General features: G+C 40.3%; 1 protein-coding gene across 1 annotated transcript in view; it reads left to right on the forward strand.

The window, feature by feature from the left end:
* The window catches only part of ccny (cyclin Y), a 252,715-nt gene that overhangs the window by 165,807 nt on the left and 60,763 nt on the right, over positions 1-26,145 (forward strand). Inside the window, exon 2 of the mRNA XM_063044375.1 lies at positions 24,876-24,950. Within this exon, the coding sequence (XP_062900445.1) occupies positions 24,876-24,950 (75 nt within the window). The remainder of the gene's footprint in view (positions 1-24,875; positions 24,951-26,145) is intronic.

Consider the following 26,145-nt stretch of genomic DNA (forward strand, 5'->3'; position numbering starts at 1 on the left):
AGAAAAGGGTTGAAGGAGGAGGAATCTAATAGGAGAGTGCAGTGGACCATTGAATAAAGGAAAGGAGGTAGGGAACTAGAGGAGGGTGATCACATTATACTTGACTGCTCTCCCACCTCTTTTTGTCCTGATTGTTTTTTAACATGCGTTTATATTAAAATTTAGACAAAAAATGGAATCTGCCCCTGCAATTTGTGTAACACCTGCTCAGGGTTAGTTTTGCAAATGCTTGCAGGTTCAGTGGTTATTTAAGAATTAGACCATTCTTAAGACTATAAGACTATAGACTATCATTAGACTATAAGATATAGGAGCTGAAGTAAGTCAGTTGGCCCATCAAGTCTGCTCCGCCATTCAATCATGGGCAATTCTTCCAGTCATTCCCGCTCCCCTGCTTTCACCCCATACCTTTTGATGCCCTGGCTAATCAAGAACCTATGTATCTCTGTCTTAAATACACCCAATGACTTGGCCTCCACAGCCGCTCGTGGCAACAAATTCGACAGATTTACCACCCTCTGACTAAAGTACTTTCTCTGCATCTCAGTTCTAAAAGGACGTCCTTCAATCCTGAAGTTGTGCCCTCTTGTCCTAGAATCCCCTACCATGGGAAATAACTTCGCCGTATCTAATCTGTTCAGGCCTTTTAACATTTGGAATGTTTCTATGAGATTCCCCCCACCCCCCCGTTCTCCTGAAATCCAGGGAGTACAGCCCAAGAGCTGCCAGACATTCCTCATATGGTAACCCTTTCATTCCTGGAATCATTCTTGTGAATCTTCTCTGAACCCTCTCCAAAATCAGTATATCTTTTCTAAAATAAGGAGCCCAAAAGTGCACACAATACTCCAAGTGTGGTCTCATGAGTGCCTTATAGAGCCTCAACATCACATCCCTGCTCTTTTATTCTATACCTCTAGAAATGAATGCCAACATTGCATTCACCTTCTTCATAACCGACTCAACCTGGAGGTTGACCTTTTGGGTATCTGGCACAAGGACTCCCTTTGCATCTCTGCATTTTGAATTCTCTCCCCATCTAAATAATAGTCTGCCCATTTATTTCTTCCACCAAATTGCATGACCATAGACTTTCCAACATTTGTATTTCGTTTGCCACTTATTTGCCCATTCCCCTAAACTATCTAAATCTCTCTTCAGGCTCTCTGTTTCCTCAACACTACCCACTCCTCCACCTGTCTTTGTATCATCGCAAATTTAGCCGCAAATCCATTAATACCAAAGTCCAAATCATTGACATACATCGTAAAAAGCAGCGGTCCAAACACCGGCCCCTGTGGAACTCCACTGGTAACCGGCAGCCAGCCAGAATAGGATCCCTTTATTTCCACTCTGTTTTCTGCCGACCACCCAATGCTGCATCCATGCTAGTAACTTCCCTGTAATTCCATGGGCTCTTATCTCGCTAAGTAGCCTCATGTGCGGCACCTTGTCAAAGGCCTTCTGAAAAATCCAAGTACAACATGTCTACTGCATCTCCTTTGTCTACCCTGCTTGTAATTTCCTCAAAGAATTGCAGTAGGTTTGTCAGGCAGGATTTTTCTTTCAGGAAACCATGCTGGCTTTGGCCTATCTTGTCATGTGCAATTCCCTTTAAGGAATATCTAGGTCTGGCATAGAAAGGGATTTGCAACCTGAATTCGATCAGTAATGACCATATTGAAAGGCAGAGCAGGCTTGCTGGGCCAGGAGTCTACTCCTGGTCTTTTTATATTCTTGTCTATGAATGGAATGGTATTGGTGACAGATAACCTACCTAGAAGGGCAGACACGAGGAAATCTGCAGATGCTGGAAATTCAAGCAACACGCACAAAAAATGCTGGTGAACGCAGCAGGCCAGGCAGCATCTATAGGAAGAGGTACAGTCGGCGTTTCGGGCTGGGACCCAAGGGCCTGGCCTGCTGTGTTCACCAGCATTTTTTGTGTCAGAAGGGCAGGAATGGACTAGTTATGAGCACACAGCCATCCTGAGGAGCTTCCTTTCAATATTTTTTGGCAGTAGTCTGAAAATCAAATTAAATACATGAGCTTAAACTTAGTGTTGTAAACTAAGTCGATTTCCCTGAGTTGCTTTAAATTTGACACTGTTGTCTGCAACAATCAATAGCCATATTTCCAAGACCGATTTATAATTAGTTTAACAGTTCATCCTTATTTCAACCATATGCTTTGAAGGAAAAGTTTTTCTTGCGAGACTGTTGGCATGGATTGTAGAGCAAAGTGAAATCCAAGTGAAAATGCAGGAAGAGTAAGGAAAGATGGAAAATGCAGGTTACTTACTGCATCTTCTGCATAATATTCTATCAGCGTGTCTTTTACCATTTGTACAAATGTAGTGCAAATGCAGGATAAAAAGCCACATCATTTCTGTGAATGTGACATAACATTCAGTCGATTAGTAAATAATACTATTTCTCCATTGATGGATTGCTGTACATTGTGTGCGTGTGAGTGTGTGTGAATGTGTGTGTGTTAGGAGTAGTAGGATGAGATGGTTGTGCACCCTTCTTACTAAAATGACATTGGGGTTCGTTTCCAGTGTCTTTCCCTCTGTTCTTCATTCTGTTGTACAACATTTAGGTTTTGTATTGGTCACTAATAATTCAGCGAGGAGGAGGACGCCTGGCATCAGCTTTTTTGCAGGCCTGCTCAACTATTGCAAACATCCCACCCTGCAAAAATTCGTTTCAGGGAGGTAGATCCCCTCTTCTCCCTGCTCCCCGGTCGACCTCCAAGGGTGTATGTAATATTTTTGTTTAGCGATTTTGTCTAATCTGTAAACCAAGTTGGGTATATTCAGAAAATGTGACATTAAAATATGTACTTATATAATCATGTTTATTCTATTACAACTTTAAGCTAGTCTACAGGGAGTTTGGCCTCATCACATAGGACATCAATAGCAAACAACAGGAATTCTGCAGATGCTGGAAATTCAAGCAACACACATCAAAGTTGCTGGTGAACGCAGCAGGCCAGGCAGCAGCTCTAGGAAGAGGACATCAATAGAGTAGCTCCTTAGCAGCTAGCCAGCTAGTTTAAATAACATTAGCTATGCTAATGAACAAATGACACCTGTTAAACTCACCTCAACATGTCTTTTATATTTTAAATAGAAAAATCACTGTTGCAAACAGTGCAGCGAACAAAATTGTCATTATTTTTGAGCAACACACATCAAAGTTGCTGGTGAACGCAGCAGGCCAGGCAGCATCTCTAGGAAGAGGTGCAGTCGACGTTTCAGGGCGAGACCCTTCGTCAGGACTAACTGAAGGAAGAGTGAGTAAGGGATTTGAAAGTTAGAGGGGGAGGGGGAGATCCAAAATGATAGGAGAAGACAGGAGGGGGAGGGATGGAGCCAGGAGCTGGACAGGTGATAGGTAAAAGGGATACGAGAGGATCATGGGACAGGAGGTCCGGGAAGAAAGACGGTGGGGGGAGCGGGGAACCAGAGGATGGTCAAGGGGTATACTCAGAGGGAGAAATCCTATCACCTGTCCAGCTCTTGGCTCCATCCCTCCCCCTCCTGTCTTCTCCTATCATTTTGGATCTCCCCCTCCCCCTCTAACTTTCAAATCCCTTACTCACTCTTCCTTCAGTTAGTCCTGACGAAGGATCTCGGCCTGAAACGTCGACTGCACCTCTTCCTAGAGATGCTGCCAGGCCTGCTGCGTTCACCAGCAACTTTGATGTGTGTTGCTTGAATTTCCAGCATCTGCAGAATTCCTGTTGTTTGCATTATTTTTGATGTTGACTGTAAAGCCCGCCCACAGTGAAAACTGATAGGTCTACTTAGCGCGAAGAGAGACCAATCAGGATGCTCACTCTCCCTCTTCCTCTCCAGCTCAAAAAAATCGATCTCCGGGATCTTGTATATAATTTCCAGGCGTCAGGGAGCCACTATCAATACGCGGGAGACTCCCGGATCTTCCGGGAGAGGTGGGATGTCTGCTAGTGGGCATGAGTTTTGCATTTAAAATCATATTTTAATTCGTATATGTATTTCTACTTAAACATATTTTAGGAAGGTAATATTATGAGAAGACACAGTTGTAAATAATTTTACAATACAGGATTCTCAGACCGCATACATGTTTAATGCCATTGGGAGCAAGACTACTTCAACCGTTACAAAGAACTGGGATTATTATAATATGATTAAAATAATTAACTTAAAGAGCACTTGGGAATTCAATAGGTTTGCTGAGTATTTCCCAAACTGCAATTTCCGATCCCTTCGCTGAGCTAGTCTTGAGATTCTATTTTCTCAGACTCGTCCGAGATGAGGGGGTTTGCAGGGAAAGAAACCCAAGCTGGGGCCAAAGGGTTTTACAGCATCTTTGGTCAACTCGAAATGCTGATGGGCAAAGTGCCTCCAAAATGTTAACGATATATCAAACAAAGAGGAAAAATTAATATTTAATTCTAGAGCCAGTCCTGTTCCCTGGGACTTTCCCTGAGATGCTCTTTACTTGAGGACATAGTATTTCAAATGGAGATTTGAAAAATGTGATCTTTTAAACTTGTTCTTTATCCTCAAGAATCTAGAAATCGTTTGTGCAGTTGAATAACTTTCTAAGTCAATTTGAATTAACCAGAACTGCCAAAAATCGTAAGTCATTGGGCAAGTTGGGTGAGGTTAGGGGTAGGATGCTATTCATAAATTAGATTTTTTGTGACAGTTTGTTAGTTTTTATGATTATTTGCTGCTAATTCTTAAAGCAGATATTTGTGAGGTTTCACTTTACAGCTTCCCAAAGTTGTATTTAAGCTCTTGACTGCTGTTCCTGCCTAATGATGATAATTACATTTCCATCTGCTTGGAATAAAAGGCTTATTTGGCTCTTTGAGACAGACACATTTTTAACCCCACTTTGTTAAGCATTTTACACATGACAAAAAAAATCTCTCAACGAGGATTTGTTCAGTACTGACAGCTTTGCAAAGGGAGCTCAGTAGTTTCTTGGCTGTGGCGTTTGAAAGCGATTTGGACCAATTCATGATTCAGCAATACTTGGCAGCGGGCAGGTGCATCAGTGCGGTTTTCAAAGACCCCTTGTGTATGGCTGCTTCTACAAATATTGGAGCACATCCTAGGACTTGCGCTATTAATGACATTCAGAGGGACTCTGAAAGCTGGGGGTAGTCCAAAAGGGTCATTCCAGAGAAAAAAATAACACTCAGAACAATATGCTGGTAGTTCATCGGATAATTAACAATATAGACAAATTAAGTTACATTCACAGTCGGCTGGTCAAGAAGGAACCGAGCAGTAAGTGAAATTGAAGGATAACTTTTTTTTTGCTGCAAATTGAAACATTTTTTAAACAAGTGAACTGCAATGGATTTTGAAGTGTTTCCGACAAAATGCTGTCCCTACAATACTTCAATTATATAAGAAGGTCATTTTAAATTATTTTGCAGTATTACTATTCCTTAAGAAATCCCTGGCCATTTTTAAACCTGCACTGGACTGTGGGCCATATCCATACTGGATTTGAAGGTCCAACTTTTAAAGCATTCCTACCTCCCAAGAGGACAGAGAACCCACAGTGTATTCCATTCGAGTGAAAGGAGATGATAACGCCTGCACCTTTACATTTGATGTATAGTGATAAACTCATGGATAAATTAGAGAACAAATTGCCATCGGTAGCTAAATTAAATTTAGAGATTTGAGCCTGTTCCAAATTGTATTTTGAGAGAAATAGAAATTTGAACAGAGTACCATAAAAAAAATGAGTTTGTGCCTCAATGACTGTCCACTAAATAAATCAAACTATATTTTGCCACTTGGGATTCTGATCATTTTACCTCTGATTGCATTTGACGACTTGTCCCATATTTTACCATGAAAGCTATAAATCTTTGCTGCTGCGCATTTGTGCACTAATGAAATCCTTGTTGCTGGAAAAGGAGGAAATGTGTAAATCTCTCCTCTCAGCCATAAATAAATTCTGGTCCATGACTACCGTGGAAATGTGGTGAAAGCTTTTTGTCTGTCTCAGATGTTAGTGGCTGTGCACTGCACGTTCAAAGGAATAAAATGGTCCATTTTGACTTCATAGTTGTCTTAATGTATTCACTCATGAAGTCTATTCATGTAAAGGAACACACAAGGGCTGACTGGGTTTTGCAGTCGTGGAAGTAACATACTTGACAAATATATCCTGCGCCACCTAGTACTGAAAATTTGAGGTGGATTATTCTGTACCGCTTGTACAATGGATTTCTAGCTTAAAAATATCAGAAAACGTCAAAATTTCTGTATGCATTTAAAAATATATATTTGACATTACTGTGACTAATAATGTTGCCAGTGTTTTGTTGAAAATAAAGGTGCTTGTCCAGAGGAAGAGATATGTAAACATAAAGATGGAATCTCTCCAAGATGGTGCTTGGAACTGAGCCAATTTATAAATAACTGAAAGTTAATCATGAGCCATCTATAGGGACTTTCAATTATTCCATTGGGTGATACTTGGGATAAATTGACCGCAGTGTTCAATGTTGCAGTGGACTGCAAAGATGCTTTGTTAGCCAGGAAACATCTTGGGCTGCCATGGATGTGAAATATATTGAAATGCACATTATTTATTTAAATTATAGAGTAATGCAGCATGGAATGTCTTTGGTCCACCAAATCTGCACCAGCCATTAACCACCCATTTGCACTAAGCCTACAGTAGTTCCCCCCCCCCGTTTACTCTCCCCACATTCTCATTATCTAACCCTAGATTCAACTACAACTACAACATACGCACCGCAGGCAATTTCCAGTGGCCAGTTAAGCTAGTTATACTCACGTCTATGGGATGTGGGATGAAACCAATGCAGTTACAGGGAAGAGTCAGCAAACTCCACACAGACAGTACCTGAGGTTAGGATTGAACCAGTTGCCGGAGCTGTCAGGCAGCAACCCAATGAACCACACCACTGTACTGTACTTCTAAGCACGAATCTGTGTGGGGGAGAAAAGTCGTGCACTTCAGAAGGAGATAACTTCCAATAGAGAAGGAAGGAATTCAGATCCATCTGCGATAGAAGTTACTTGCACAAATATGTTGAACAGTGGAGTCTGGTGAAGAGGTAAACAATAATGCATCCTAGAAGATGTTGGAAAACAGATATTCTTGGAAAGCTGTAAATGCATCAGCTAAAAATGTATGTTAAAATGTGGTATTTCCCTGTATTCTTGTTATGGTAGACTGTAGTATTCATTTGTTACCCTAGACTATCAAAATCTGGGAATGATATTTTGGATGAATGGACCTACAGAAAATGGAGAAGTGAGTAAGACCATAAAATATTGGAACAAAATTAGACCATTTGGCCCATCATGTTTGCTCTGTCATTCAAATCATGCTCGATTTTTATAATCTCATTCTCCCACACTCTCCCTGTAACCCTTAACCACCTTCCCAATCAATAACCTATCAATCTCTGACTTAAATACTCCCAATGATCTGGCCTACATAGCCCGTTGTGGCAACAAATTCCATATATTCACCAACATCTGGCTGAAGAAATTTCTCTTCATCTCAGTCTTAAAAGGATTTCTCTTTATTGTGAGTCTGTGCCCTTGGATTCTAGATTCTCATAATGGAAAGACTCTCTCTGCTCTACCTGCTGTATGGATAGGCATAGCTCAAATACCATCTATAAAAGTGTTGATACAGCCATTACTGGTGAATCTCAGATGGAGACGAGAGGGCTTACAGGAGCAAGATAGACCAGCTATTTGAGTGGTGTTGCAGCAATAACCTTACACTCAACATTACAAAGACCAAAGAGCTGATTGTGAACTTCAGACAGGGTAAGACGAACCAATCCTCATAGAGGGATCAGAAGTGGAGAGAGTGAGCAATTTCAAGTTCCTGGGTGTCAATATCTCTGAGGATCTAACCGGGTCCCAACATATTGCTGCAGCTATAAAGAAGGCAAGACAACGGCTATATTTCATTAGGAGTATGAGGAGGTTTGGTTTGATACCCAAAACACTCAAAAACCTCTACTGTGGAGAGCATTCTGACAAGTTGCATCACTATCTGGTATGGGGTGGGGGTGTACTGCACAGCGTTCTAAGATGCACACACTCAATGATTCAGGAACAGATTCTTCCCCTCTGCCATCTGATTATCTGATATCTAAATGGACATTGAACCCATGAACACTACCTCACTTTTTTCCTATTTTTGCACTATTTTAATATAAATATTTAGTGTGTGTATATATATATATTTACTGAAATTGATGTATTTATTTCTATATTTATCATATATTGCTGCTGCTAAGTTAACAAATTTCATGACATATGCTGTTAATATTAAATCTGATTCTGAACCAATAAAAAGCAGCACATAAGAACGATCAACAGGTAATTTTGTGCATATTTTTTGGTGCCTTGGCACCTATTGAGAAAGTTGTCTTATCCTTTAGTGGGAATTGATTTCAAAATGTTTGATTTGATGCAAATGGTGGTAGTTGGTAGGCTCCTGTTCAGTTACAGTGTAATATCATTTAAAATTTTAATCCTGATAAATGCAAAGTGGTTCACGTTGATAGGATTAATAACGATAACTATAGAAGGCCCATGATGTACGTATCCCAGTATTCCATGAAAGAAGCAATAAGGTTGATATGGTGGTGAAAGATTGGCCAGGGCATAGAATATAAGAGCAGAGAGGTATGACAACCCTTAAAATATTGGTTAAACCACAGCTGGAGAATTGTTGCCCCACAATAGAAAAGATGTATTTGTTCTTGAGAAGATGCAGAGCAGGTACTTGGATATTCTCAGTGATGGAGTGTGGTACTTATGTGGAGAAGTTGATTTGGCTGGAACTGTTTTCCCTGGAGTGGAGGTATCTCAGGAGGAGTGCCTGATAGAGCGACATGAAAGCATGAAGGATAGACAGTAGGAATTTTTTTCCCTTTAGCAGAGAGAGCTAATACAAGAAGGGCATAAGTTTAGGCTAAGAGGTTTAGAGGGGATCTGAGGATGTACTTTTCACCTGGGGGTGGTCAGAGTCTGAGGAACGCACTGGCTGAGAAGGTAGTGCAGACAGAGACCCACACAGTACTTTAGAATTATCTTGTTAATTGTCAAAGAATATGGACCAAGAGCTGCTTGAGACGTTTCCAGTAGTGGGAGAGTCTTGAATGAGGAGACACAGACAAGAGAGCAGACATTTAAAACTGAAATAGATTAAAAACAAAAATAATAATTCTCACAGAGTGTAGTAAACCTCTGAAATTGTCTATACCAGATGGTTGCAGAGGATAGGTAACTGGGGTATTTAAAGGTAAGTTGGATATGTTTTTCAAAGGTTGAAGAATAGAGGAATTTGTGCAAATGGCAAAAAGGAGACGAGGCATGGGCAAATCGGCCATGATGATATTGAATGGTGAGTCAGTTTGGAGAGGTCAGGTGGCTTCTCTTCGTCCTATTTCTTTCAGTTCTTGTGTTTTCTTTGAGCTGTTATTGTTGATATTATCTGCAGAATTGACTCAGTGAAAATGGCTGAGAAGAGGAATTCAAAATAGTGTAGCCTCATCAACTACCTAAACAATCACTCCCTCTGTCACATGCTCTGTGACACCTGTGTGCTCCATCCTTAAAATGCACTGTAGTTGCTTTACCTAAGATATTCCAGTCGCATCTCCTGAACCTTCAGCACCAAGAAGAACAAGGGCAGGAAGCACTCAGGAACATCGTCACCTACAGGTTCCCCTCCAAGTTATGCAGTTTTCCAGTTTGGAAATGTACGGCTAGTCCTTTCTCTTTGTTTAGTCCAAATCCAGCAGCATGGTGGAATGCGTTCATTATAAGGACTGCAGTGGCTCAAAGAGGTCTCTTGCTACTTCCTCCTTATGTTTGTCTTACCACGTCTTCACTAAGTGTTTGCCTTACCTGTGATGCCCAGATGTTGAAAGTGAATTAAAGAAACACAACTCTTTGGATAACAGCTGTGTGTAAACTTCACTTAACACTTATGGAGTCCATGACAGAATGTGTCCAAGCCTTGTTCACAGCTGTAGACTGTTTCTGTATCGACAGAGTTCCTTTGTGCAGCCAGCAGCTTTTGTGGAAAAGAAGAACAAAGTTGCAGTATAACATTAGGTTTTGCTCAAAGTGATCTCGTTTGGCTCTGCTCAGAGTTCAATTCCTAACATGCTGATTATTTTCTTGAAGGAGAAGGGAAGACGTAACTGAGATTGGCCTGATGGAGCTCTTTTCAGATACACTTCCTTTATTATTATTTTACATTTGAATTAATGCTTTTATAGACCAGAAGATCAAATAATTGATGTAAGTGGTGTTGATGTTTGATGTAAAAGACATGACTTGGTTTATTATTTATTTATTCAGTATGAGCCCATCTGTTGTTTGAAATTTGAATATCTTTAAGGATTCATAATATTATAATTGTGTTGATGATTTTTTTTTTGTCCAAGACTGCTACATGCAAAAAGTAGTGTTGGATACGTAAGGGATTAAAAACAATAATTTGAACTAGCTCTGGATTTCATTCAAAAGTGAGTTAAATAGGGCAATTACCTGCTGATCCCAAATGTTAATACAAAATTCAAAGTAAATTTATTATCAAGGTACGTCTCTGTCATCATATACTACCCTGAGATTTATTTTCTTGTGAGCATTCCCAGTAGAACAAGGAAATACAATGGAATCAATGGAAAACTACACAAAAACAAAAACTGACAACAATTAACGTGCAAAAGAAGACAAACTGGGCAAATAAAAAAACAATAATAATAAATAAGTAAATAAATAATATTGAGAATATGAGTTCTAGATTCCTTGAAAGTGAGTCTATAGGTTGTGGAAGTAGTTGATGAATTGATGTGAATGAAGTTATCTACGCTGATTCAGGAGCCTGAAGGTTGGAGGGTTATAACTGGTGCTGGTTGAACATTAGTGAAGTTTTTTTTATTTGCTGGGTGCTTTGTGCACAACTGGAGGAACAGAATGAAAAATATTTTTTTCATGAAGGTGGATACTGTTTCTAGCAAGAGCATCTTCTCAGCTCAGCCTGGCTGTGAAATTCAGAATGATTGTTCTGCCCTTACTGTTTTTGAGCCACGGGCTACTTTTGTTATACCAGTATAAAGCTGTTTATGAAAGAATTACCTTGGTTCATGAATGTTTTGTGATTTTATCACTGTACCTCAGATTTACCGTTTTCTTAAGTTTCTTTTTTTATCGCTTTTGTGTTCAGCCAACTAAAGTAATCTTCAACGCTTCTACACATTAATTAAAACCAGAAAAAGGTAATTGCCTATTCCTGTCCATCGAGCATTAAGATGCTTATTTGACATAAAATGAAACTGAGGAAATATTTTACATATAGAAATATTTGTTAGCTTGAAATTGTGTTCTTAGTCAAATACAGGTGTAGGAATGGCACACACAAGGTGGGGGGAAGGGAAGAAGTACAAGCTTGGAGGTGATAGGTGAAAGCAGGTGAGGGAGTACTGTGAATGGCACTTCTTCAGAGACTTTGGAATACTTACCTCAAGAGCTTTCTGTCGTGTTTCAGTCAACCTAATACACCTACCAGGAATTGGTGATTGGGAGGAGGAAATACTTTATCCCTGTAGTTACTGAAGTATAATAATATGGGAAAAAATGAATTCAGTGAACAGATTTTGTTGTCTTTTTCCAAGCATGATATTGTTAGTTTATGTGACGTCTTTTGGTCTGTTTGATGTTGGTTGCTAAGAAAGTTCTCAGGTGGATTCCTATCTACATTATGCAGAAGTGTGAAGTCTTATCACTTCAGTTCAAATTATTTGATTTAAATTTAATGGCTCTGAGAAAATGTAAGGTTTTGAACTGTTAATATAACTTCCGATAATTCTGCACAGTTGCTTCTTTAAAATTCTGTAGTTGGGCACATAATTTTTAATTTTGGGCAGAATAATCTATATAATGCAGCTCCTTGGTTAGGGGCTTCAATATAAATTTTTTTGAGGTAATGAGGCTGTTGCATTTCTAAGACAGGCAGCCAAATTATGTGAGTAGACTGATCTGCATAAAAGGAGAGATTTCAGGGGAATGGATAAGAAAGAGGAGGTCACCTGGCCCCTGAAGCCTTCCCCGCTATTCAACATAATCATGGACTATTTATTCTTGACCTCAGCTCCTCCTTTATGTCATTTCCCCATAGTGAGAATCTGAATCAGGTTCAATATCACTGGCATATGTTGTGAAATTTGTTGTTTTCTGTCCCCCCCCCCCCCCCGCCTTAAGCTCCGAACATTTGAATGAGATCCAGAGTTACCTGAAAAAGAGAGCAAAATATAATAGGGAGGTAGTGTTCATGGGTTGGTTCATTGTCCATTCAGAAATCTGATTGTCAGTCCCATCACCTTTCATCATTGTATCCCTGTGTTACAGAGGGGTTGTGTTTCTTGAAGACCGTACATAATGCGAACCCTTGCCAAAAGTTGACAAAATATATTATATTTTCCATATTTTCTGTTTGTTTAGTTTTTTTTCTCACATAAATTCAATAAGAGAGAATTTTTATTCGGTATCTCAAAGTGATTTGTGAATTCTGTCTGGGTGAACACTGTACTCGTAAAGATTTAACCACTCAGCTCTAGGTTAGAGAATTCCAGGCTTTGAGAGAAAAAATTTGTATGTGCAAGTGGTCATCCGGTCTGAATCCGGGCGCACTGGTGTAGAGGAGGTCATATTGGGAACACAGGAAAGCACCTCAATACACTTTCCTTGGGGAACACGCTGACCGTAACTACCTGGTTCACTCACCGGCTTACCTCCCTTATAGTATCTACATGCCCCTCTCTAGCCACTTTCCAGATAAGGCAGACATCCACAATGCCCAGTGTTATTTATTGCTTCCGGCGCTCACCGATAAAACCTCTTCAACATCAGTGAGACCAAGCACTGATTGGATGACTGTTTCACTAAATACCTAGTTCCACTCCCCACCTACCTCCCTCTTATTCCATCTTGCTGTCCTATCAGATTCCATTATCTTCAGCCTTTTGTCACTTCTACCTATTAGCTCCTAGATTCAGGAAGCATTCCCATTCTCATCCCCTGTCTGCCTATTGCACCTCTCCCCCAATCTGGATTCCCCTATCACCTGCCCCTTCTTTCCAACTTTTTGTAATGGCTATCTTCCCCCCCCCCACCCTGTCTTTCAGTCCAGATGAAGGGTTTTTCCACTTCCACCCGCAGATGCTGCCTGGGCCACTGAGTCTCTCCAGTGCTTTGTGTTGCTCTGACTCCGACATATGAAATCTCCTGTGATGCTTGGTGCACCTTCCTGTTTATTTATTGTGAATGGTGCATAAGGACACATAGCTCTCTCATTACCTGTTTGCGGTTTCTCTCCATTCAGACGATTTGCCTTTTGATTTTTCGTATTGAAATGGATGAATGGCAGAACAGCATTGGCTGGATATTCTGGGAGTAATTCAGAAGGTGCAACATTGATGCATCCCAAAGATGAAGATATATTCTAGAAGGAGGATAATGCAACTATGGCTGACAAGGGAAGTTAAAGACAGCATAAAAGCAAAAGACAAGGCATATAATATAGCAAAAAATAGTGGGAAGATTGAGGATTGGGAAGCTTTCAAAATCCAACAGGAGGTAATAAAAAACCATAAGGAGAGAGAAGATGAAATGTGAAGAAAAATTTTAAAACTTTTTCAGATATTTATAAAGAATAAAAGAGAGGACAGAGTGAATATCAGAGTGGAAAATGACAATGGAGAGGTACTAATAGGGGACAAATAAATGGTGGATGAACTTAAGTATTTCCTTTCAGACTTCACTGTGGAAGATACTAGAGGTTTGCCAAAAATTCAAGAGTGTAAGGGGGCAGAAGTGAGTGTAATTGCTATTACTAAGGAGAAGGTGCTTGAAAAGTTGAAAGGTCTGAAGGTTGATAAGTCTCCTGAAGCAGATGGATTACACCCCAGGATACTAAAAGAGGTAGCTGAAGAGTTTGTGGAGTCATTAGTAATGATCTTCCAGGAAACACCAATTTCTGGAATAGTTCTAGTAGACTAGAAAATTGCAATTATCACTCCACTCCTTAAGAAGGGAGGGAGGCAGAGAAAAGGAAGTTATAGGCCAGTTAGCCTGACGTCAATGGTTGGAAAGATGTTGGAGTCCATTATTAAGGATGAGGGTTAGAGTACTTGGAGGCACATGATGGCACGGACTAGAAGGGCTGAGATGGCCTGTTTCCGTGCTGTAATTATTATATGGTTATATAAAATTGGCCAAAGTCAACACGGTTTCATTTAAGGGAAATCTTGCCTGATAAATCTGTTAGAATTGCTTAAGGAAATAACAGACAGGATAGACAAAGGAGAGTCAGTGGATGTTGCTTACTTGGATTTCCCCAAACCTTTGACAAGGTGCCACACATGAGGCTGCTTTTCAAGATAACACTCTGTGGTATTCCAGGAACATACTAGCATGGAGAGAAGATTGGCTGAATAGCAGGAGACAAAGAGGGGGTATAAAGTGACCCTTTTCTGGTTAACTAATGGTGTTCCACAGGAGTTGGTATTGGGACCACTTCTTTTCACATTATATGTCAATTATTTGGATGACAGAATTGATAGCTTTGTGGCCAAATTTGCAGATGATATTTGGAGAGGTGGAGGGGCAGGTAGTCTTGAGGAAGCAGGGAGTCTGCAGAAGGGTTCAGACAGATTAGGAGGACAGGCAGATGGAATATAGTGTTGGGAAGAGTATGGCCATGCACTTTGGTAGAAGGAATAAAGGCATAGATCATTTTCTAAACGGGGAGAAAAATGGGGCTTGGAAGTCCTCATGCAGGATTCCCTAAAGGTAAACTTGCAGAGGAGTTGGTGGTAAGGAAGGCAAATGCAATGCTAGTGTTCATTTCAAGAGAACTAGAATATAAAAGCAAGGGTCTAATGCTGGGGCTTTATCAGGCATTTGACAGTCCGCACTTGGAGTATTGTGAGCAGGACCCAGTTCTTCCAATTCTTTCTCTCCTGTGGAAAAAGAAGTCTTCAATCTATTGCTGACATGTATCTCCTTCCAAGTTCAACAATTCCCATGTACACCAGCCTCCTATGTGGAATCTCGTCAAATATTTTTGAAATCTAAGTACAACTGTGTACTCTACAGCAAGCTAGGTCGTTCACTTGGATTATAGAGGCTGTTTTCATAACCCCTCAGTTTTCTTCAAAATGTCACTTTAATTCCCCAAGCTATCCGCTTATTACAGTCATGAGTTGCTATATGATTACCTGCATTTAATTTTGAATTTTCTTTCTGTAATTTTCCTTCGGTAATTCAAAATTCTTCCCATAAACCAGCCTTTCACTCGTATGTTGGTTTTAGTGAAGCAATGTCTGATTCTTACATCCCCGTTCATATTTTCCATGACCTCACCCCCTTTGTATATTCTGCAGTCTGAAAATCCTCTCAGATACCTAAACTTATCCACTTCAGTACTCTTGAGCCTCTCAAATTTAAAGCATCACATTTGAAGCATGTCCTTAGCAGTTATTTTCTGGAATTCCCTTTTTAAGTCTTTCTTATTACCTTCTTTAAAAATCTTGTTAGGTTTTCCCCCCGCAAACCTTTGGCTCTTGGTAAAAGTTTCTCTGAAAAAGCCTCTGTGTGGTTATATTGTACCACACATTTTCAATGTGTTGTAAATATACCGTTGAAGTATTTGCTGTTAATAAATTAACTCTTCACTAGCCCCTTGTTGGACTTTTATTGAGAAAATCAGTGCAAGTATGATACTGATAAATGGAAGGGTGTGTGCCAAACACTAACTCACACAGCAAGTGTACTAACTACTGTTTTATTAGAAAAGTCAGTGGACTGAGGCATCATAAAACTCAGAGCAAGCAATTATTTCTTCCATAAATATCTCTGCCCTGAATTGTTGCTGCCTTGTTACGCATTCAAACCTCTCTACCTTTACGTCCTAATTTTAATGTATTGATTTCACGTTGTTGTATTCCAAAATCTCCAGGATGATGGGATTTTGAAAAATATTGTAGATGATGAAAAGGGTTGAGTTCCATAACATATATTTTTAAAAATCAGTAATGTTTAATTGCGATACATGCCAAAACTCTGTTTACATTAAATAGCAGTGGTCTATAACAAAACATAACATTTATTTGTTGATGGTTATTTGTCTCAATTTCCATCCCTTGCGTTTTTGATTATAGTTAATGTTTGCATTGAAATATAGTTTGAAAAGGCTATAAAATGGGAGCTTATTATCAGAAATATCATTGTTCTTGTGCATTTTATGAGTTCAATATTTTCTGAAATGTCATCTTGTTCCATATCAGTACTCAGCATGATTAAAATGCATTGTTTAAACTGCAGTCTCAGCATATTCCAATCAAATCAGTCTGGTGACTTTTAGAACTGTTTTGTGGGGACATGATATACCTGTGATATATCTGAAATTTACATTATCAGCAGTGTTGTGTGGAGGTTGCACCCCATACATAATTAATAGCTATAACAAAATAATTTTAAATACTTCAGCAGAGAATCAAGAAATAAATAGAATATTTCCAGATGAAAGCCCCTTAATGAAATATAAGAGTCCTTCCATCTGTATTTGGGTAAATGCTCTGCCTATTACTCCCTTTTCAGTATTTTTTTAACATATACAAAGGACATTTCATTATCAAGTGAAGCACTTGTATTGTTTCAGTATTACCTTTGTTGTTCTTTCCTACCTGGTCTCTGGTCTCCCCAGTGCACCAGGATTGCTCTAGTCATGATCAGTGCATGTCAATTTTCCCTCATAGTTGGTGCAGTATTTTTGAACGTATAATAACAATTGGACTACCACATTGACATGTAGCTCCTTCGGTTTGTATATCTTTTATTTATCAGCCAAGCCTGTTTGAAGAAAGATGCGTGGCATTGGAACAGGGGCTAACAGTCCTTCAGAAAACTATGTTCTTTGTGGTGTCCATTGGTAGCCCACTGGCCACCACTTTGTCAAATTTTCCTGCTCAACGTTCCAGTTTTCCTGAAAGATCATTCTCTGATTGTTAAATACATAACTGACAAAATTAGATTGCTCGGTTTTGCTAAATGTTTCAGTATGATCCTGTGGGAATTAAAGAGCTTGAGATATACAGGTGTGCAATTATTAGATTCGCATTTCCTTTACAAATGTTTACTATCATCCTTTTTGCATTTTACAGATGATGTGTTGATCCAGTAAATGTTACAGTAAAAAATGTTAAGATCAAATATGAAGCCTCTTGGGGATCTGACTTGTAACTTGTGACACTCTTGAATAAAATGAGGCAAGTGATCTGTTTGAGACAATATCCTCTAATATGATTATAGTAAATGGAATCAGCCATATGTAAGGGTGGTTGTTCTGTTGATAAATTGACCTCTTTTCCTGCACTTTGGATGTAACTGCACATCTGATCATCTTGTGACACATTTAACTTCAGAGTGTATTCATCAAACTTAATTGCTGAAGGGATTTCGTTTGAAAGCAGTAGGAATTCCAAAGTAGAGCTATTTGCTTTTGTTAGGTTCTCCTTAGGAAGTACCTCATTTGATTCCACTCTAGTTCTGTTGATTCTGAGTTGGATGACGAGTTCAGTGCTGGATATGCTATGGATGGGGTTTGATGTTTATGTTCCCGCACTTTCCATTAATGGAAACAATTTAGGATGAAAATCCACCCACAAACAGGAGAATCTGCAGATGCTGGAAATCCGAGCAACGCACACCAAATTCTGGAGGAATTCAGCAGGCCAGGCAGCATCTATAGAAAAGAGTAAACAGTCGACATTTGGGGCCGAGACCCTTCATCAGAACTGGAGATAAAAAGATGGGAAGTCAGAGTAAGAAAGTGGGGGGAGTGGAGGAAGAAATACAAGGTAGCAAGTGATAGGTGAAACCAGGAGGTGGGGCAGGGGTGAAGTAAAGAGCTGGGAAGTTGATTGGTGAAAGAGACACTGGGCTGGAGAAGGGGGAATCTGACAGGAGAGGACAGAAGGCCGTGGAAGAAAGGGAAGGGGGAAGAGCACCTCAGGGAGATGATGGTCAGGTACGGAGATAAGGTGAGAGAGGTGAATGGGAAATGGTGAGGGGTGGGGGGCCATTACTAGAAGTTTGAGAAATTGATGTTCATGCCATTGGGTTGGAGGCTATCCAGATGGAATACAAGTGTTGTTTCTCCAACCAGAGTGAGGCCTCATTGTGGCAGCAGAGGAGGCCATGTTTTGACATGTCGGAATGGGAATGGGAAGTGGAATTAAATTGGGTGGCCAGTGGGAGATCCTGCATCTTCTGGCGAATGGAGCGTGTTGGTGCTCGCTGAAGCGGTCTCCCAATGTACGTTGGGTCTCATCAATATACAGGAGGCCACACAGGGAACAGCAGATGCAGTAGATGACCCCAACAGACTCACAGGTGAAGTGTCGCCTTCACTTTCTTCCATGGCCTTCTGTCCTCTCCTGTCAGATTTCCCCTCTCCAGCCCTGTGTCTCTTTCACCAGTTGACTTTCCAGCTCTTTACTTCACTTCTCCCCCGCTCCTGGTTTCATCTATCACCCATTACCTTGTATTTCTTTCTCCCCTTCCCTCACTTCCTTACTCGACTTCCCATCTCTTTTCTCCAGTTCTGATGAAGTGCCTCGGCCCAAAATGTCGACTGTTTACTTTTTTCCGTGGACGCTGCCTGACCTGCTGAGTTCCTCCAGCATTTTGTGTGTGTTGTCAGAATGGAAATGCTGAATGCAGTGTTAAAAGTGGAACACTACAGCACAGGAATAGCCCTTTGGCCTATGCTATTGTGCCAAACTAATTAAAAACCTAACTAAACTGATCCCTTCTGCCTACACAACGCCCATACCCCTCCATTTGTGGCACGTTCATGTGTCTTTGTTTAACTTTATTTCGCGATAAAACGTGGTAATAGGGCCATCCAACACAATGAGCCGCGTCACCCAGTTACACCCCGGAGACTGATTAACCTACTAACCCGTACGTCTTTGGAATATGGGAGGAAACCAAAGTGCCTGGAGGAAGCCCATGCATTAATGGGGAGAATGTACAAACTCCTTTTCGACAGTGGTGGAATTGAAACCTGGTGGACGGTGCTGTAATACTACGATAGTGGTGTAGGCATCCGGGCTGTGTCTGCATAAATCTTTTGTGCATCCTCTCTAAAGACTCCACATCCTTCTTGTAATAGGGAAAGGATTAAATACAATATCCAGAAGTGGCCTACCCAGAGTTTACAGAGCTGCAATATAACTTCCTGAGTCTCGAACTTAATATCTCGACTAATAAAAGCATGCCATAAGCTTTTTTTTTTAACCATCCTATCAATGTGTACAGCCACTTTCATGGAGCTATGGACATGGACATCCAGATCCCTCTGTACATCAGCATTGTTTAGGGTCCTGCTGTTAACAGTGTACAGTCCCTTTTTACGTTTGTTCTCCAATCTATCTAGTCTTATAATGCTGAGGCAATTTATAGAATCCTTACCACTTCATTCATTTATGGTATGCTGTGTACCACTACTTAATTCACTAAGTATGTAGAGGTAATCCTTACAACTATTTAGTTAAATGCGTATGAATTAGTCACTGCAATACAAGTTGTGTGTTGTATGTGATGTTTTATTTTCATAACATTTCCCCTCACGTTTTTAAGCTCTCAAATTCTATCCCTCATATTTGCAAGATTTCTTAAAATTTTTACCAATAACATTTAAAAAAATCATGGCTGTAGTGTTTACAGCCAGAAATAGTATGAAACATTTTCATGGTGATTGTCAAATGACATATTTGTAAAGAATTTGTGATACCGAGTACCTCACAGTTTCTATTGAAATAAAGTTCATCGGCTGACTGGCTACCTTCAGTGATGTACCACGTTGTGAAAGGTTCTGAGTCTACTAGGAAGGTTTCTTTGAATGTGTGATTGCTTGGAGCTTTAAGTTAAATTTTAGGAATTATTAGTCTCTGAAATATTAAACTGATTTTGCAGCAGATAGATCAATGTTTAAAATTAAGTGTGTGTTTTCAAAAAACTGTATACAGGCCCTTCATTTTCAAACACTGTGTATTCACTTTTAGTTCTGCATTGATGGCTGTGGGCATGTGACATTTTTATGTCTAGTCCTTAAACCATAATGGCAATGACAGCTCAATCCTTATTGGATACATCTCGGTTGCAGAATGAGGCAAAACAAGATCACCGTTGCAGAAAATCTTTAAACTGTGATTTCCTTTCTATAGTTGGTAAGACTTAAGAATACAGAATTCTCAAATTGTTTTTTAAACATCGGAAAAGCAAATGATGAATCCATAATGCAAGACACATGTACACATAATGAAACATGTGTTCTGTTTCAGTCTGCCTGCAGTTTAAATTTTTGCAGGGTAACTGTTTATCACAAATCATGGCAACTTTCAGGAACTTTTAATCAAAATGTAAACTTGTATTATCCTGTTTCTTGTAACTGATAACGCTTACTGCTATTCAGGAAGTCTAACCAACATTTGCATGTATTTGTGATAACCGTAAAGCTGATTTATATAAAATGTAAAGCTCTGCAGTTTTGTCAATCTTGACCTAGTTCCTGTTACATCAGTCATTGGCCCAGCCTTAGTGTGTTTTTGCTTCTACTCTTATGGCTGCAGTTTCTTTCTGTGGGCAGGCTGATTAGATCCATGTGTGTAATTGAACTCTGAATCTTGCCTCAAATTTGCTATTTTCCTGAAAACATCCCTGGAGAAATTCTATTCCCATAGTTTCTGTTCCTCTGAAGAGAAATGCCAGTTTTGTGGGAAGATCCAGAAGTTCCATGCAGAATGACAAAATTTCCAGCAAGTTTGGGATTTTCATGCAAGCATGAATCCCACTATGGAGCAAGAATTTGAAGTAGTTCTGTATCATTCACCCTGAAGATCCACTTCAAATCAGCTCTGCCTAGTTATCGTCATAAAGTTGTCCAGCATACAAACAGGCACTTTGGCTCAAGTTGTCCGTTCTGAATTAGAACAGAGAGAAGTATTTTTGTTTTATTTTTCAATGTGAACTTTTAGCTTTTTAGCTTATTTCATTGTGAATACCTCTGCGTGTGTAATGATATTTGGTGATTTAGAGAGTGCAGCTTGGCTGATCTCAAAGATTTCCGAACAATTGCATATGTGGTGCTTACTCCAGCCCTCATAGGATTTACATGCGGAGGATCTGGCCATAGATCAGGGTCTCATCCCTACATTTGGAGCTTTCCAGCAAATACTCAATTATGGAATGGAACTTAATCCAAAGGTTTGTGGTGAGTGATGACTATCACCACTAATGATTTCATTCAGCTCTTTTCAGATAAAAGGTCCCATAGCACCATTCTGAAGTAACACTGTTGAGTTATTCCCAGTATTCATCACTCATTCGGTGCCATTAGCACATATTGCTTGGCATTATCACAAAACTTTTGTTGGGAGTTAGCTATGTACAAATTGGTTAACTCATTGTAATCTTTGTGACTATGACTGCAGAATATTTTATGTGATATTCAATGCTTTAGAGTGCAGTGAGGCAGTTTGGAAATGAAGAACACCTTCCTATCTCTCATTATTTTGTGTAGGATCTGTGTTGATGTTCATTTCCTTTTTCCTGTTAGCTGAAATTTGAAAAGCTTTTTGATATCCTTGGCAGTTCTGACGTGGAATTAGCCTTGTTTTAATTTAGAGCCAGCTGCCAATATTTTTAAGTCAGGATGATGATTTCGAGTTGACATGGTGTTCTTATCCTTCCAAAGCCCCTGTCAGAATAGTTACATTGAAAAGGGGGTAGAGATATCAAGTTTGGAATGTACTCCTAAAGTTACCCAGCCAGATAACTGTGGTGTATTTTGTAAGTGCAATTTCAAGGAAAGCGTCTGTTTCCTTACGAGTTTGCAAAGACATCTAAAACTTTGACAAACTTCTATAGATGTTTGGGAGGGAGGAGAAGATGGCGCGATGCAGCGCGCGCGGCCGTTCCAAATGATATCGTATCTGTGAAGTAGGATGCCGTGCACAATCCTGATTTGATAAGAGACAGACGTGAGAAGCACTGAGGAACACCTGAAGAAACTTCTGAAATGCCTGCTTCGCTGCCGCTGCTACTGTGCGATCGAGAATCTCCGGAGGGGAAGGCCCCAAATCCTCGGCTTTGCCTATTGCCTGTTGCCTGTTGCCAGGGCCGGGGTCGAAACGCTCGGCAGAGATGGTGCTCGGTGCTCGATGTCGGAGAGCTGGTCGGAGGCTCGGAGAGCGGACGGACTCGGAGTCGGACTGTGGTTGTATGGTTCTGGGATGCTGCATCAGCAAGTTTGCGGCGCTGGAGGTTTACCATCTGCGTGAAATGATGAGACTTTTGAGAGACTTTGAGACTTTTACGGTGCCCATGGTCTGTTCTTATCAAATTATAGTATTGCTTTGCACTGTTGTAACTACATGTTATAATTATGTGGTTTTTGTCAGTTTTTCAGTCTTGGTTTGTCATGTGTTTCTGTGATATCATTCTGGAAAAACATTGTATCATTTCTTAATGCATGCATTACTAAATGACAATAAAAGAGGGCTGCGTGTCCTCATAATCTAATCTAATCTAAAGATGTGTAGTGGAGAGTATATTGACTGGCTGCATCACAGCAATGGAACACCAAGTCAAGTCAAGTTGCTTTTATTGTCATTTCAACCATAATTGCTGGTACAGTACACAATAAAAACGAAACAACAATCCTCCAGGACCATGGTGCTGCATGAAATACAAAACTACACTAGATTACGTGAAACAACACAAAACTACATTAGACTTCAGGCCTATATGGGACTATATAAAGTGCACAAAACAGTGCAAGACAATACAATAATTAATAAACAAGACAATAGTCACAGTAAAGGACAAATTACAATATAATAATAAATGATGTAAATGTAAACAATGTTTTAGCAGGAATTGACAAAGCAATGAGCAAAAATTGCAAAGAGAGTGGAGTGGTGTTCAGTTGAGTGTGTGTGTGTGTGTGTGTGTGTGTAGGTTGGTGTCAGACTAGACTCTGGGTATTGAGGAGTCTGATGGCTTGGGGGAAGAAACTGTTACACAGTCTGGTCGTGAGAGCCCGAATGCTATGGTACATTTTGCCAGATGGCAGGAGGGAGAAGAGTTTGTATGAGGGGTGCGCAGGGTCCTTCTCAATGCTGTTTGCTTTATGGATGCAGCGTGTGGTGTAAATGTCTGTAATGGTGGGAAGAGAGACCCCGATGATCCCTTCAGCTGACCTCACTATCCGCTGCGGGGTCTTGCGATCCGAGACGGTGCAATTTCCGAACCAGGTGGTAACTCTCGATACCTCCTCTGTAGAATGTGGTGAGGACGGGGGGTGGAAGATGAACTTTTTCCAGCCTTCGCAGAAAGTAGGACGCTGCTGGGCTTTCTTGGCAATGGAGCTGGTGTTGAGGGACCAGGTGAGATTCTCCGCCAGGTGAACACCAAGAAGTTTGTGCTCTTAATGATCTCTACGGAGGAGCCGTCGATGTTCAGCGGAGAGTGGTCGCTCCGTGTCTTCCTGAAGTCAACAACCATCTCTTTTGTTTTGTTCACATTCAGAGACAGGTTGTTGGCTCTGCACCAGTCCGTTAGCCACTGCACCTCTTCTCTGTATGCTGACTCATCGTTCTTGCTGATGAGACCCACCACGGTCGTGTCATCGGCGAACTTGATGATGTGGTTCGAGCTGTGCGTTGCAGCACAGTTGTGGGTCAGCGGAGTGAACAGCCGTGGACTGAACACACAGCCCTGGGGGGGCCCCCGTGCTCAGTGTGATGGTGTTGGAGATGCTGCTCCCGATCCGGACTGACTGAGGTCTCTCAGTCAGGAAGTCCAGGATCCAGTTGCAGAGGGAGGTGTTCAGGCCCAGCAGGCTCAGCTTTCCAATCAGGTGCTTAGGAATGATTGTGTTGAATGCTGAACTGAAATCTATGAGCAGCATTCGAATGTATGTGTCTTTTTTGCGGAGGAGGGTGAGGGCCACGTGGTGGGTGGTGGCAATGGTGTTGTCTGTTGAACGGTTGGGGGTCCAGTGAGGGGGGGCCCTTGAACAGAAAATCCTACAAAATGTTGTGAATATGGCTTAGTCAATCATGGGTAAAGCTCTCCCCACCACTGACCACATCTACATGAAGCATTGTTGTAGCATACATCATTAGGAATTTCCACTCACCCCTCCCCCACCGCCCAGCCAGGACATGCTTTATTCTTGCTGCTGACGTGTAAGAAGAAGGTACAGGAGCCTCAGGACTCACACCACCAGGTCCAGGAACAGTTATTAATACTCAATGTCAAGCTCTTGAACCAGAGGGGATAACTTCACTCAACTTTACTTGCCCCATCATTGAAATGTTCCCACAACCCATGGATTCACTTTCATCCACTCTTCATCTCATGTTCTCGATATTTATTGCTTATTTATTTATTATTACTATTATTATTTCTTCATTTTTGTATTTGCACATTTTTCTGTCTTCTGCACACTGGTTGAGCATCCAAATTGGTGTGGCCTTTCATTGATTCTATTATGGTTATTGTTCTATTGTGGATTTACTGTGTATGCCCATAAGAAAGTGAATCTAAGTGTTGTATATTGTGACATGTATGTTCTTTAAGAATAAATTTATTTTGAACTTTGAGACTACAACACTGAAGATGAAATGATAAGACGTTTAAAATTGTGGATGTTACAACAAGTTGTTTTTCATTAACGCCAACTCATTTTTTGTATTTTTTTCTGTCTAGATTTAAACATGGAATTCAACCCTTCAGACCACCCTCGTGCTAGTACCATGTTTTTAAGCAAGTCTCAAACAGACGGTGAGTAGTCTATTACTCATATCTATTTTCATTAGGAATACATAATATTTTTGTAGATAAAATATTTGACATAATTTTCAGTTTGAATAATAATAATACTCGCATTACGCCAATGAGATCAGTTCTTGGAGTATTCAATAATTTATTGAATCACCTGGAAGTTTTTTATTTTCTAAAGTAAATAACTGCAGTTTTCTCAGATGTCCTCATAATTCTAATTTCTGGCAGATAAAATTGGATTTGGATACAGTGTTTCTCTGCTCACAACAATAAAAATGCTCCTTGTTGACTAGAAGTGTGAGGATGTGACTCCAGATGTGGCTGGAATGTGCCTTAAACAGCATAAAATGTGCATGGACCAGTGGAAAGATTCTTGCAGAACAGCATTGTGAATGTTGCATTGCAGAATGCTTCTGCCTTTCGGAGAAGATATTAAACTGCGGCCCTGTTTGCCAGTCCAGTCAGGTGAACGTAAAGATCCCAGTGGACTTGATAGGGAAGATTGCCCGAGCATGGTGGCAATCATTCCTCTCTCAGTCAAAAGCCCCAGTAATTCTCTGGTTATTTGTTCATTTGTTATTGTGGAGAAGTGAGATTTTGCATTTTTCCTGCATAACAAGAGTGGCTGCGCTTAAATCAATTACAGTCTTTATGGTGTGTCTGCAGATGCGAGTACATCTCCACTGTTGACAATGGTTGTTAAATTGTGTTCCCGATTAATTTTCAACTTACAGATGTGAAAATGTTCAGCAGCGGCTCAGTTCCTCATCCATCAGCCATGCCACTTAATGATGATGAAACTGCCTAATTAGCAAGAGCTGTTAAATCATTGGTTTGAATAATTCAGAGAAATAGGTGACTGAGTGAAACATGGATAACTGCTGTTGAAGTATAGGCAAATTGACATTTAAATAGACACTTTAAAAATGCAGTGAATTCTTGAGCATTTGTTGGGCCTTTGTTAAAGAGAAGTCTTTAAGTACTGTGACACAAAACTACAGTGGCCATCAAAAGAGCTGACTTAAGCTAAAAACTCGGCAGTACACATTGCCTTCACTAGCAGCAAGTCTTCACCAGTTCACTGTTTTTAAGATCATGACATTCAAACATAAAAGGGTAAGCTTTTAGCATTTATGTTCTTTTAATTGTTGAATAATCACAAAACTGGTATTATTCCATTGAAATTTATTTCCAT

Source organism: Mobula hypostoma, chromosome 3 (assembly GCF_963921235.1).
Source record: "Mobula hypostoma chromosome 3, sMobHyp1.1, whole genome shotgun sequence".
NCBI lineage: Eukaryota > Metazoa > Chordata > Chondrichthyes > Myliobatiformes > Myliobatidae > Mobula > Mobula hypostoma.